Source organism: Amblyomma mixtum, chromosome 3, assembly GCF_055824585.1.
Source record: "Amblyomma mixtum isolate Tamu chromosome 3, ASM5582458v1, whole genome shotgun sequence".
NCBI classification, from domain to species: Eukaryota; Metazoa; Arthropoda; class Arachnida; order Ixodida; family Ixodidae; genus Amblyomma; species Amblyomma mixtum.
This window is the reverse complement of record NC_143014.1, coordinates 166,007,625-166,019,228: the sequence shown is the minus strand read 5'-3', so window position 1 is coordinate 166,019,228 and position 11,604 is coordinate 166,007,625. Positions and strand designations below refer to the sequence as shown.

Below are 11,604 nucleotides of genomic sequence, written 5' to 3'. Positions count from 1 at the left end.
AAAACCTTACTGCCTGTGAGGGTTCAGCAGGCCTCGGCCGATCCGAAGAAAGCGTTAGTGACGATTGCTGGCACCCGTCATATTGTTGACCTAAATAGGAAGGGAGGCAGTTTGCAGGCAGGCTTTCGGAGATCATTACGAGCGTCCGCCTTTCGTTCTCCTGTGTCCCGCCGCTACCGGAGGCCCCCCCGGAGGGAGGCGGCAAGGAGCGCTCAATGCAGGCAGCAGCCAGAGAGGGAGCGGCCAGCTCGCCCAAGCCTCCCTTTGTCCCCTTTCGGGTAAAGACGCGGTGAGAGACACGAGTCGCCGGGTTTGTTTCGCGACAGGGCCGCGTCGCGCCAGACGTACAAGGGGCTATAAAAGTGTTAGCGCCGACACTGTGTCGCACGCCGACGGCGCACCGCGTCTTGACGGATACCAGATGCTGTTCAACCTAGCTGCGAACGCTTCGTTCGAAGGTTGCACAGCTCTTTTGAAAAGGGAACACTGATAGACGAAGTGGGGACGGGAGCGCCCATATAAATAGGAGTTGTCGTCGAGAGTGCGGCTGGCTGGAGTTCGCTGATAGCGCCAATGCTCTAAAGTCGGAACATCAGCGGTTCTTGAGAAACGGGCGTGCGCAGGAGACGCCACCGGACAGAGCAAAGGCCACCGCTTGCTTAAAGACAGTGACGGCCAATTGAGTTATGGCACCGCCCGGACCCAGGGTGACGGCTGCTGGGTCAGCAGTCCAGGGTAATCTGACTCGCATGGGGCGGTGTTCGGCGCTCCCGTTTGTTGTGCGCGACGGTTGTGGCTCGCGTTTGGGACCGATAATTACCCTAATTCCGAGAGCCGTCAAGGTCACGGTTCCTGGGGAGACCAGCGCACCCATGGAAGTGTTTTGCTATGTTGTTTTTGTGTGTTTTGCTTTTTCTTCCATAGGGGAGAGAGTTTGTCTAATACGGTGAAAGTGTGGGGCGTGGCACGTAATCCAGGGAGCCAATCCGTTTGTGTGTCCGTTCTCGGAACGTACGATTTTGAAATGAAAATGATGTCGTTTTTACATTATGTAAATTTGAGAGAGGGTTATGTGCCTTAAGGAAACTGGAGGGCAGGCAACACGGCTAATAACCAATCGTATTAAGAGTTTGACACGATTGGATGCTGAAGAATGTGGGCTGAGCCCATATGTCTTTAAAACTGGGTCCCGGAGCCCGGGAAAAGGGTTCTGGGCTACGGTGAAATGTAATGCATCTTCGGCTATGCCGAGTAGGGGCCTCCCCTAATGTTAGCCAGTTCCATGTTGTGCTCACTGCTCAACTCGTTGTAAATATGTAAATCCTTGTACATAAAGCAGCAGTTCATATCCTCTGCAAGTTCTCTGTTGTTGCCGAGTATTGTCTGCTAGACCTTCAGCCTTCAAGACATCAAAAGCCGTATCCGACGGGGCACCCCTGGTGCAAGAAAGAAAAAGAGGCAAAGAACCTTTTTGAGAACTTTTACTCCGCCCGTTGCGTAAAAGGTACTTACTAAGGTAATCTCTATTAGAGTCAAGAACATGCCAGACATAAGTAAACCAAATGAACAGACAGACAGGTAGGTTTCGTAAAGGCTACTTGAAAATAGACCATATTCACGCTATCAACTAGGTGATAGATTACCAGACAGCATTTGACTCAGTCGAAACCTCAGTATTCATGCAGGCATTGCGGAATGAAGGGGTAAAAAAAAACCTTATCTAAAAAGCCGCCGCGGTGGCTCAGTGGTTACGGCGCTCGGCTGCTGACCCGAAAGACGCGGGTTCGATCCCGGCCGCGGCGGTCGAATTTCGATGGAGGCGAAATTCTAGAGGTCCGTATACTGTGCGATGTCAGTGCATGTTAAAGAACCCCAGGTGGTCGAAATTTCCGCAGCCCTCCACTACGGCGTCCCTCATAGCCTGAGTTGCTTTGGGACGTTAAACCCCATAAACCAACCAACCTTATGTAAAAATACTCGGCGATATCGATAACGGGTGCACAGCCACCATAGTCATCCATAAAGTCAGCGATAAAGGTCCAATTAGGCAGGGTATCAGGCAGGGAGACAAGATTTCCCGAATGCTGTTCATGGCCTGTTTCAGAAGACAATCAGAGGTCTGCATGGGGACCAGTTGTAGATAATAGTTAATGGAAAATGCCTTAGTAATCTGCGATTCACTCATGATATTGCCTTGCTAAGTCACACAAGAGTTGAACGGCAAATCATGATCAGTGACGTAGACAGGCAGAGCAGAACAGTGTTTCTAAAAATTTGTATGCAGAAAACCCAAGTAATGTTCAAAAGTCTCGGAAGGGAAGAGCAGTTCAGAATTGGTAGCGAGGTGCAGGAAGTGGTAAAGGAATACGTCTACTTAGGGCAGGCAGTGACCGCTGATCCGTATCACGAGAGTGAATAACTAGAAGAGTAAGAAGGGTATGAGCGCATTTGGAAGGTTCTCTCAGATCATGATTATCAGTTTACCAATATCCATCAAGAGAAAAGTATACAACAACTGTATTTTACCGGTACTCACCTATTCACTGCGGCGTCTGTCATAGTGTGAGTCGCTTTGGGACGTTAACCACCATAAACTAAACTAACTTACCTATGGACAAATACATGGAAGCTAACGAAAAGGTTGAACAACGCAGCGAGCTATGGAAAGTAAAATTGCAGGTTTAACGTTAAGAGACAGGAAACGGGCAGAGTGTTGAGGGGACAAACGCGGGTTGATGACATCCTAGTAGAAACCATGTGGAAGAAATGGGCTTATGCAAGGCATGTAAAGCGAAGGCACGATAACTGATCGTTGTTAAGTGCAACAAAGAAGATTACAAGAGAAGGCAAGCGTAGAAGGGGTCAACAGGAAGTTAGGTGAGCGGATGAGATTAAGAAGTTTGCGGAAATAGTGTGCCGCAACTGGCCAAGGACAGGTTAAATTGGAGTGATATAGGAGAGGCCTTTGCCCTGCAATGGGCGTAGTCAGGGGGTGATGATGATGATGATACAGTACAAGAACAAAGCTGTACAGTTCTGTTAGCTGTCGCGTCGTTACGGTGTACAAAGTCGCGCAAACTGTAGTATATCTATTTTTTAACCTGCAAGTTGGTTAAAGATAACATATTATCATTCGTTAGAGAGAGAGAGAATAAAACTTCATTATGTAGAAGGAGACCAGAGTGGATTGTGGGTGGGGTCCTGAGTCCAGGACTCCAGTATATTCCACCGTCGGTTTGGCGATGGCGACTAGCGCCTCCTGGTCTCCCAGGGTGCCGCCGGTCAGCGTCACCTCCCACTGCTCCAGATATGAGCGATGAGTTTAAAAGTCAGAGTTGTATAAGAACCACGAATTGCCGTAATATCTAAAGAAATCGCCATTCTGAACTTTCACTTCTTTATTAATTATAAAGCTTTTACAGCATGCGGAAGGCGCGTAAAACCATTCAGTGATGCGAAATTACGCTCTCTAGTAAGCGCTGGTACCTTTACAGTTGCTGTGCCTGTTGCTGCACCAAGACGGCGCGCTGATACACTAATGCCAAGTGCAGGATTCCCTAAATTCATTCTGATACCGCGTAAACGTTGTATTCCTGTCCAGGGTTTGGAAAGGCTTGGCAATAAAGCTGTCTTCGGGAAAACGGCGCCACTGGTGGCTTCTTTGCATATTCTGAAAATTTGCAGCTCAGTAATGTTCTCGCCTGGTTTCAGCTACTCAAACAGACATCATTCAATTAACTCCTTCGTTAAATACATAAATTCATTTAAAAGACTCAATCCTACTAACATGAAGCGACTGTCAGCCAAGGCGAGGGTATTTTTATTATTTACAACACCTCATTGATATAATGCCCTGTAAATTGCAATAAGCAATAAGTAAATTGTTATTTCATTCCGCCGCCGCGGTGGCTCAGTGGTTATGGTGCTCGGCTGCTGTCCTGAAAGACGCGGGTTCGATCCCAGCCACAGCGGTCGCATTTCGATGGAGGCGAAATGCTAGAGGCCCGTGCGTTGTGCTGTCAGTGCATGTAAAGGAACCCCAGGTGGTCTAAATTGTCCATACTCCTCCACTACAGCGTCCCTCACAGCCTAAGTCGCTTGGGACGTTAAACCTTTTCGAATCGAATTAACCAGATCATCGCACTGGAAGCGGAACCGAACCGAGGTTCGAAACCGTACCAGTATTTTGCCCGGAGTCGGAACCAAACCAAACCCGTTGTTATGCGCCATCTGAGTAAAAAAGGTCTTTTTTTTTTCTATTTCCGCCACGACGGAGAAACGTTCACTACGCCGGCCTGGCCAACAGAGCCAGTAGTGCCGCTTAGTAGCGCAGTGATGCATGGCCACGTCTTCGAACAAAAATAGCGTCTCTGCACTGAATGGCGGCGCTTGCGGGACGCTACTATGGGTGCTAAGTCAGGAGGTCTAAAGGTCACCTGCGCCGGGGCGAGGAAAGTTCGCACGGCATGCTTTTAGGTTTGTAAGCAGGGTCCTTGTTTTTTTGTTGTTGTTTTTTTTTTCAGAGAACAACTGTTCGCGGAAAAATTTCTCCGAAATTGCCCCTCCTCGGCTAGTCATTACTCTGAACGACGAGACTCGAGTACCGGAAAACAGCACCTTCTGGGCGTCCTGCGAAGTCAACTCTACCTTGGTGGGAAATGTGAGCGCTGTAACCTGCCTCCCCGACGGCTCTTGGAGCATTCCGCCCCACATGAAATGTAAGCCACTACAGCTGTTTTTTTGCTCAATACGCCACTTTTGCTGGCACTTATTCATGCTTTACCGCACAATGCACGCATCCGGGTAGAGGAAACAAAATTTTATTAAAAATAGTTCGAGCGTACACAGTCCTAATCCTTTCTTTGCATTTTAAGCATCCAGGTCCGCTTTTTAAGAACGAGGTCGAGTTCGGCACAGATGACCCAAATGTCACTGAAGTTTTGGTTTGCTATCATCACCGTCATGATCAGCGACATCACATCCAATGCGTGAAAACGCCACTACCAGTGTTTTCCAATTATCTGTTACGTACGCTAAACACGGCTATTCTATCCCATCCAGCTTCCTCACCTCATCTCAATACCCGACTTTCGGCTGCACTCGAAAAAGTGTTGCCTTCCTTGGGATCCACTTTTTTGCCCTGACAATACATCTGTTATCTATTATGTCCAGCCTTATGTTCTTGTTATGTTCTTATTTTTATGTTTGTGGAACAACATTTTTGTGTGTGTGTATTCGTGATAAGTAGCTTATCCCTTTCTACAAGCTCTACTGATAGTTCTTTCTTGCTGCTCCCGGAATATGTGCCGTAGTTTCCCAATGCTAGCCTGCCCGTCTGTCTCTTCCATATACCTTCAATGCACTCGCCCACTAGAACAGTGTGCTCTGCTTTTACTTCCTTCGCCACCGATTGCACATCTTCATATAACCTATCGTTATTGCAACTAGCTGTTGGTGCAAAGGCGTGTACAAGCCTTATTTATACATTTCATTAGGCTTGATCGGAATTACATCCACCCTTTCGTAATGCTGACGAATTCACGAATGTTGCCTTCTGCGCTTTTATTGAAAGAGAACCTGACGCTGTGTTCTCTGCTGTCTTGTACACACTATTAACAGAATAAGTGCCCGTTCCTTAACATCCTGTAGGCTTCATCTGCCCTCTTAACCTCGCTGAGCCCTATGATACTCCATTTAAGCACTTGTAGCTCCTTAAACGACACAACTAACCTTGCCTAAGTACCTGAGTTAAAATTTCGATTAATATTTGTGCAAAAACGACTGCACGCAACCAAACACGTAGTGGCAATGCTATTAGGTTCTAAAATTTCCCGTGTCGTTTAGGACACTACAGTTGCACTTACTGCAGCTAAACGGGGCAGCATGGAAATAATGGGTGCGTGGTCCCACTGCTGAGTACGTTGCATATATCTAGCTACCGCATCGTGCCGGGCAACTTGCGTTCCTCGCTTACGCTGAGATCGTGCCAACGCGCTACTCTGTGCAACGATGTAAAACATTCCTCTGCCCTGCTCCTACAACGGGGCCTGATGGTACTGCGTGCAGTCGGCGTGCACACATACACACATCTCGCTCTTTAGAATTTGTATGCTTACGTGAACACTGCTCACATTCGGTGCATGTCGGGGTTACTGCTGGTTGTGAGTGTCATGCCCGCAGTGATTGTGTTCGAGCACGTCGAATAATAGGCGCATCATTTTTTCCCGCATCTGCGTCGGTGCACTACACAAGATGCCATGCAAGTGACGCAACGCAAGCACTGGTAGTTAAGAAGAGAAACAATATATGTTGCGGCTGTGAGATGTGGATGAAGTGGTTGGCTGTCGCGTGTAACATGAAAGGGTAACTGTTACTTCTTCCTAACGTGATCAGTTACTTGAATAATTGCGCGAATTTGAACCGGTGTACCTAAACGACGGACTCCAATTAAAAACTTCATTTGGAAAAACTTTGCACAAGAGGAGAAAGTTATCATTCTCAGATCAAAGCACGTTAAATAAAGAACACACGCAGGGAAGTACGTCTTTTGAACATACCGCGCCTATCAGCGCTCAGCTACCGCCCAGTGACAATGCGTGCAAAACGTCTGAAGGCTATCAACACAACATTCGCGTCTTCGGGAAAAAAAATACGACACAGCGGACTCCGCCCCGACCACAGTGCACAACCGGGTGGCCCTGCTGGCAGCTGCAGTACTACACTGCGGCAACCGCAAGTTTTCCCAGCATTCCGTGGGCATCGGTGCGTATAGCTTAAAAGTTGATTGCAGCGTTCTTGAGACCATAGCAGCGCTCAGTAAATGTAGTGACGAATATAACCCCCGGCGTGTTTACTATCGAGAACCGACAGAACAGATTCGCTGCATAAGAAAGTCATCCAAAACACAACTGTACGCAACATTCACATCTGTTCACGTCCGAAGTGCCACACCAAGCAAGTCTACAGCAGCCGAATCAGGACGTTGCAATCTTCGTCGAAGGAATCGATCAAATGTTCCGCCGCGCAGATCCCTACATGGCTAAGGACAAAAGGCTGGATTTGTTGATGACAAGCCTGAGAGAACAGATGTTCCCAGGAATTGCGGATATCCGCAACACATCAAAGACGGTGGACAAATTCGTATCCGAAGCTTTAGTGATTAAAAGGGTTCTAAACATACACGCCAGATTACACCAGGTCGCCTCAGATCTTGCCAGAGCGCTGCCTTGATGTTTTTACTACTTCCTATGTGCTGGCGGTGGTGGACACATCGCGTAAGGTGTTTCAGCCCTCACCCACACTACACAAGGAGCTACAGAAAATGCGTCCGGCGTTTCAACCTATGGCCTCCTACACCATTCGGAAAGAAGTGCACTAGGCTTTGGTAAAGCGCAGCCGAAGCACCAATACTAGTCACATGGCATGCCAGCAACCTTATTTACACCGCCGCAGTGTGCAGCCAAAGGCACTTTGCCAGTCTCAATCGGAAACCTTGCGTATCGCCTTTACGTCACCGGCCTTCTAACCGCCTATTTATGGCCTACCAAGCCACTAAAAAGGAAGCTGACATCTGAGGAACCCAAAAAAACCATCCTGCGTGCTTGCATCTCAGTGAAAAACAAAATGTCAATTGTAACGTTTAACATCCCGAACTGACACAAGGGTTATGAGGGACGCCGTAGTAGAGTGCTCCGGATTAATATAGACCACCTGAAGTTCTTTAATGTTAGCTGGCATCGCACAGCACACGGGCGCCTTTTGTATTTCTCCTCCACGGAAACGCGGCCGCGTTTCCATGGAGGTGAAGCTGGCCACGTCTTTGACACTGCCATTGCGAACGAATGAGCCCCCCCCCCCCCCCCCCCCCCGGTAGCGCTCTTGATAAAGTGATACCAAGACCTAATCAGCGATCGCAGTGGTCGAAAAATATCTTTGCCCGGTGACAAGTCACAGGCCGGGGCGACATGATGACGGTATGAAATGTGGTTCAATGGCTGCGGTCCTATAGCGCACTCGCTCCGTCCCGCGCCCCTGCAGTTTTCGTCGTTGTCATGCTCGTGACATTACCCGACGCCACTCAGCGATCGTCCCGATCGATTACTTAGCGTTTGAGGGATGGCGTGACGGTAGGGATGGTCAGGAAAGGACAGAAGAGAATGGAAAGCTTGGAGAGCTTCATGTCCAGCCATGCGCCGTAGGCCAAGGACCACGGATGCGCCGGATGGCTTGGGCGAGGGTGCCGTCTAGGTCCATGTCATCGTCTGGTAAGGTCGTCATTATGAGGTCATAAGGGTCTGGCCGAATTGCGTCTTCTCCTGGTCTTCGTGCCTTGTGGACGCAGCTGAGGATGAGGAGGGAGAGCGGCTGGTCAGGTCAGGTTAAGTCGGGCTGTGGCTGTGCCGGGCGGCAGGATCCAGAGGCTCCCATTCAACGACAACGACCACGATGCCCTGGAAGGCATCGAAACTCCAGGGTCAGGAAGATAATGAACATCCGCACCTCCACTAAATATTGTATGGTCAGCCAAAGAATGGGACGACATGATAACAGGATAAAATATGGTTTAATGGCTGCAGACCTAGCGCGAGCGCTCCGTCTCGCGACACTGGCCGTTTCGTCTTTGTCCTGTTCGTTGCAATATCAACCCCAAGCTGCATACATTCTGGCGTCTTCGTGAAACGGCTGTCAAAGTAGGAGCCCCAACCCCCGTAGGAGAAACTGAAAGCAACGACAACTCGAGGCAGGACGGCTGGTAAGCTGAGCAAGAAAGACCTGTTGAAAAGGAGCTCCTGACATGGCACTGCACTCGAGGAAGCTGAAGAAAAAGTTAGTTTCCCAGCCCCTTCAGGAATCAAGGTTTTCATTGGCGTCAGAGCGGCTAGAGTTTATCGTCGAGCGAAATACGCATATGCTACATGTAGAAATAGAGAAAAGAGGAATCGCCCATTACCATAAGAGACAACTGTGCTGTGATGAACTTCATCCAAGAGTACAGACACCTCAAAGATGCAGTCCTTAGGCTTCGCAGTTTCGCGTGCGAGCACACATTAGCGCCGTGGAATAATAGCGATTTCACAAATACATAACCGCTTGTTCTCACTCTAAACAATTTTTGACACTTGATGGCACATTCATGTGTCAGACCCGAACGCTTCCTAAAAATGTATGTAAAATTGTCTGAAGTACCCATGCAGTGGGTGTTCTAGTTTCAGTTGTACCAATTGGTTACAAGAATAATCGAAGGAATTAGAACCCTGCATGAAGCGTGCAACAATCTCCGTTTGCTTCGAAAGATGCTAGTCATACCTTGTGATCCGTGCACACTTCAATGAGCAGTGGTAATTTAAGAAAACGACGTCAACGGCTTGTCACCATTTTCACTACGTTCATGGTAACCTCAACAGTCGTGATGGCAACCAGATATATCTTTCACGACCTATCTGTGGATGTTTTTAGTTGGGCGACATTTTCTTTAATCCTACCAGGAGGTCCATTATTCGGTCTTTCCTTTTTTGCATATTTCAAAATTTTAAAAACATGCCTTCAAAGCAACCCACCTCAACAAAGCTTGCTTATAAAGTAATGCGATGTATGTCACGTAAAAAAAGAACTCAAGTAACCAGGCTAAGGCGTCAATGGTACAACACGTGCGAAGGTTCTGCGGTGACAGAATTCAGCAAGCAAGAATACCGCGAGCGGGAACCCGAATAACAGCAATGCGCCCCGTGCATACCCACGAAACACTTGCCCCGTGTTGATGCACCCCATTTGTGTGAGCCTTCATTTGAGCTACTACCGATTAACAACCGAGCTCTGTAATTAAATCACCAGACTGTGGTGACGAGTGATGAATAGTAACCACAAGTGCACCTATTAAGTTGTGAGTATCCTTTTAAAGAAAACTTAATATCAACTCACGCTATTTTAGCTGCACACTTAGTGAACTGCCGGAGAGTTTTTCAGAAAGCGGGAAGTTGAACCAACCACAAAACCTCACAAACCCACGCCCCGTGCATCTTTAAAGGCTGCGCATGCATGAACAAGAAAACTGTGGTTTAACTTGAACTCAGTATAAACATTTTTACGCTAGCACACATGAAATCGACAGCACTAAGTCGAGTAAAAGGACGTGCCAGCCAAGGTCATCCCGATATAAGAACCGCCAAGTCACATCAACTTCATTCCACCGTGTCAAGCCACTCGTGATGACTGTGGCACTTGTGATCAAGAAGGTTACTCTGGGCTTACAAACTCCGTTCCCAATCTTGGCGCGTTCACGCGGTATCGAAGTTCAAGGTCTGTACCTATTTCTGCTCGTACCATCCCAACGTGACCTGCCGACTTGGCGAGGTTTCCGTGCACTAATGCCAGTCAGGAGAAATCCACTCAGCCCGTGGAGCAATGTTAACCTCTCAACCCGATGCTGGCTTTTAGTATAGTTCCTGAGGTTTATTCTTTTTAGTCCTTCTTCATCTGTTTTGTCTTTGTTCTTGACTGCGTTCAACTTAAGCGCTTTTCCTGCTTGACAAGCATTACGCCCGCCTCAGGTTCTTCACTACAAATTATTTTTTTTACCGTGAAAATAGTGCTGCTGTAGCCGCTCAACCCTCTCGCGGAAATCTTTTGTCTGTTGAAGTGGAGCCGCTAGCCTACTGGCGAGAAGCCTCCACTCTACCTGCCACCTTTCAAAAGCACCACCCACTAGCCACCTACTCACCGCACCCTATAAGCTAGAGTGCGGCCCACCCAATCACTGCCACCCTGTACCCACCGTCCCACCCTACCTCCGCCTACCTTCACCCTCCAGAAGCGTCGTCCACCACCCGCCTGCCGAAGCTTTCCCTCGAGAAGCTCCGCCCACCACCAGCCCACCTACCTTCCCTTTCCATAAAGCCCCCACCCACTATCAGCAGCATAGGAACGAAAAAGCGATGGCGATTTCGAATTCGAAGACATAGTGGTAAATCCAGCTGCCCTCCAGAAGCACGGACTACCCACCACCCCTTAGCTGGGGGCTGCCACCCACCAACCGCCTACCTCGACTCACCTCCGCCCAATTTCAACCTCCAAAATAATTCTGTCGCGTGTGTTAAGCTTCGGCTTAAAGTAAAAGCATTCAGTAGAGCGATGGCTCGTTCACACTTGGGCATTCAGCGGCGAGAGCGAGCGGAATCCACCACCGCGGCAGAATTGATTGATTGATTGATTCAATTTTTATTTCTCAACATTCATACAAGGCATGCTTGTTAAAACATCTGGATCCCTAGCTGGAAGCTAGTTGGGATCCATGCAATTCAGTTTCAAAGAAAATTGCAGGCATAACAAAAATTAATTACATTCATATAGAAGCTCATGTAATTAGAAAGACATAAATGGGTACATAGAGCAACAATATTCAGAGCACCAAGCCTCTTTTACAAACAGATACAAACACACAAAAATACATGAAAAGAAAAAAAAAGCGGTGGCTTCACTCATTGTTTATAATATTTCTTCAGTGACACAGGAAAAGTTTTACAATGTTTGAGTTCACTTGGAAGCTTGTTCCACAGCTTAATACCAACATGGGCCATCCTTCTTTCTCCATAGACATTTTTTGTTTTC

General features: G+C 48.0%; 1 protein-coding gene across 2 annotated transcripts in view; it reads left to right on the top strand.

Moving 5' to 3' along the window:
* Positions 1-11,604, top strand: part of LOC149352617 (sushi, von Willebrand factor type A, EGF and pentraxin domain-containing protein 1-like) — a 236,746-nt gene that overhangs the window by 209,019 nt on the left and 16,123 nt on the right. For both annotated transcript variants that reach the window (XM_089581799.1, XM_089581798.1), the window contains one exon: positions 4,524-4,718. In XM_089581799.1, coding sequence (XP_089437925.1) covers positions 4,524-4,718 — 195 coding nt within the window. The remainder of the gene's footprint in view (positions 1-4,523; positions 4,719-11,604) is intronic.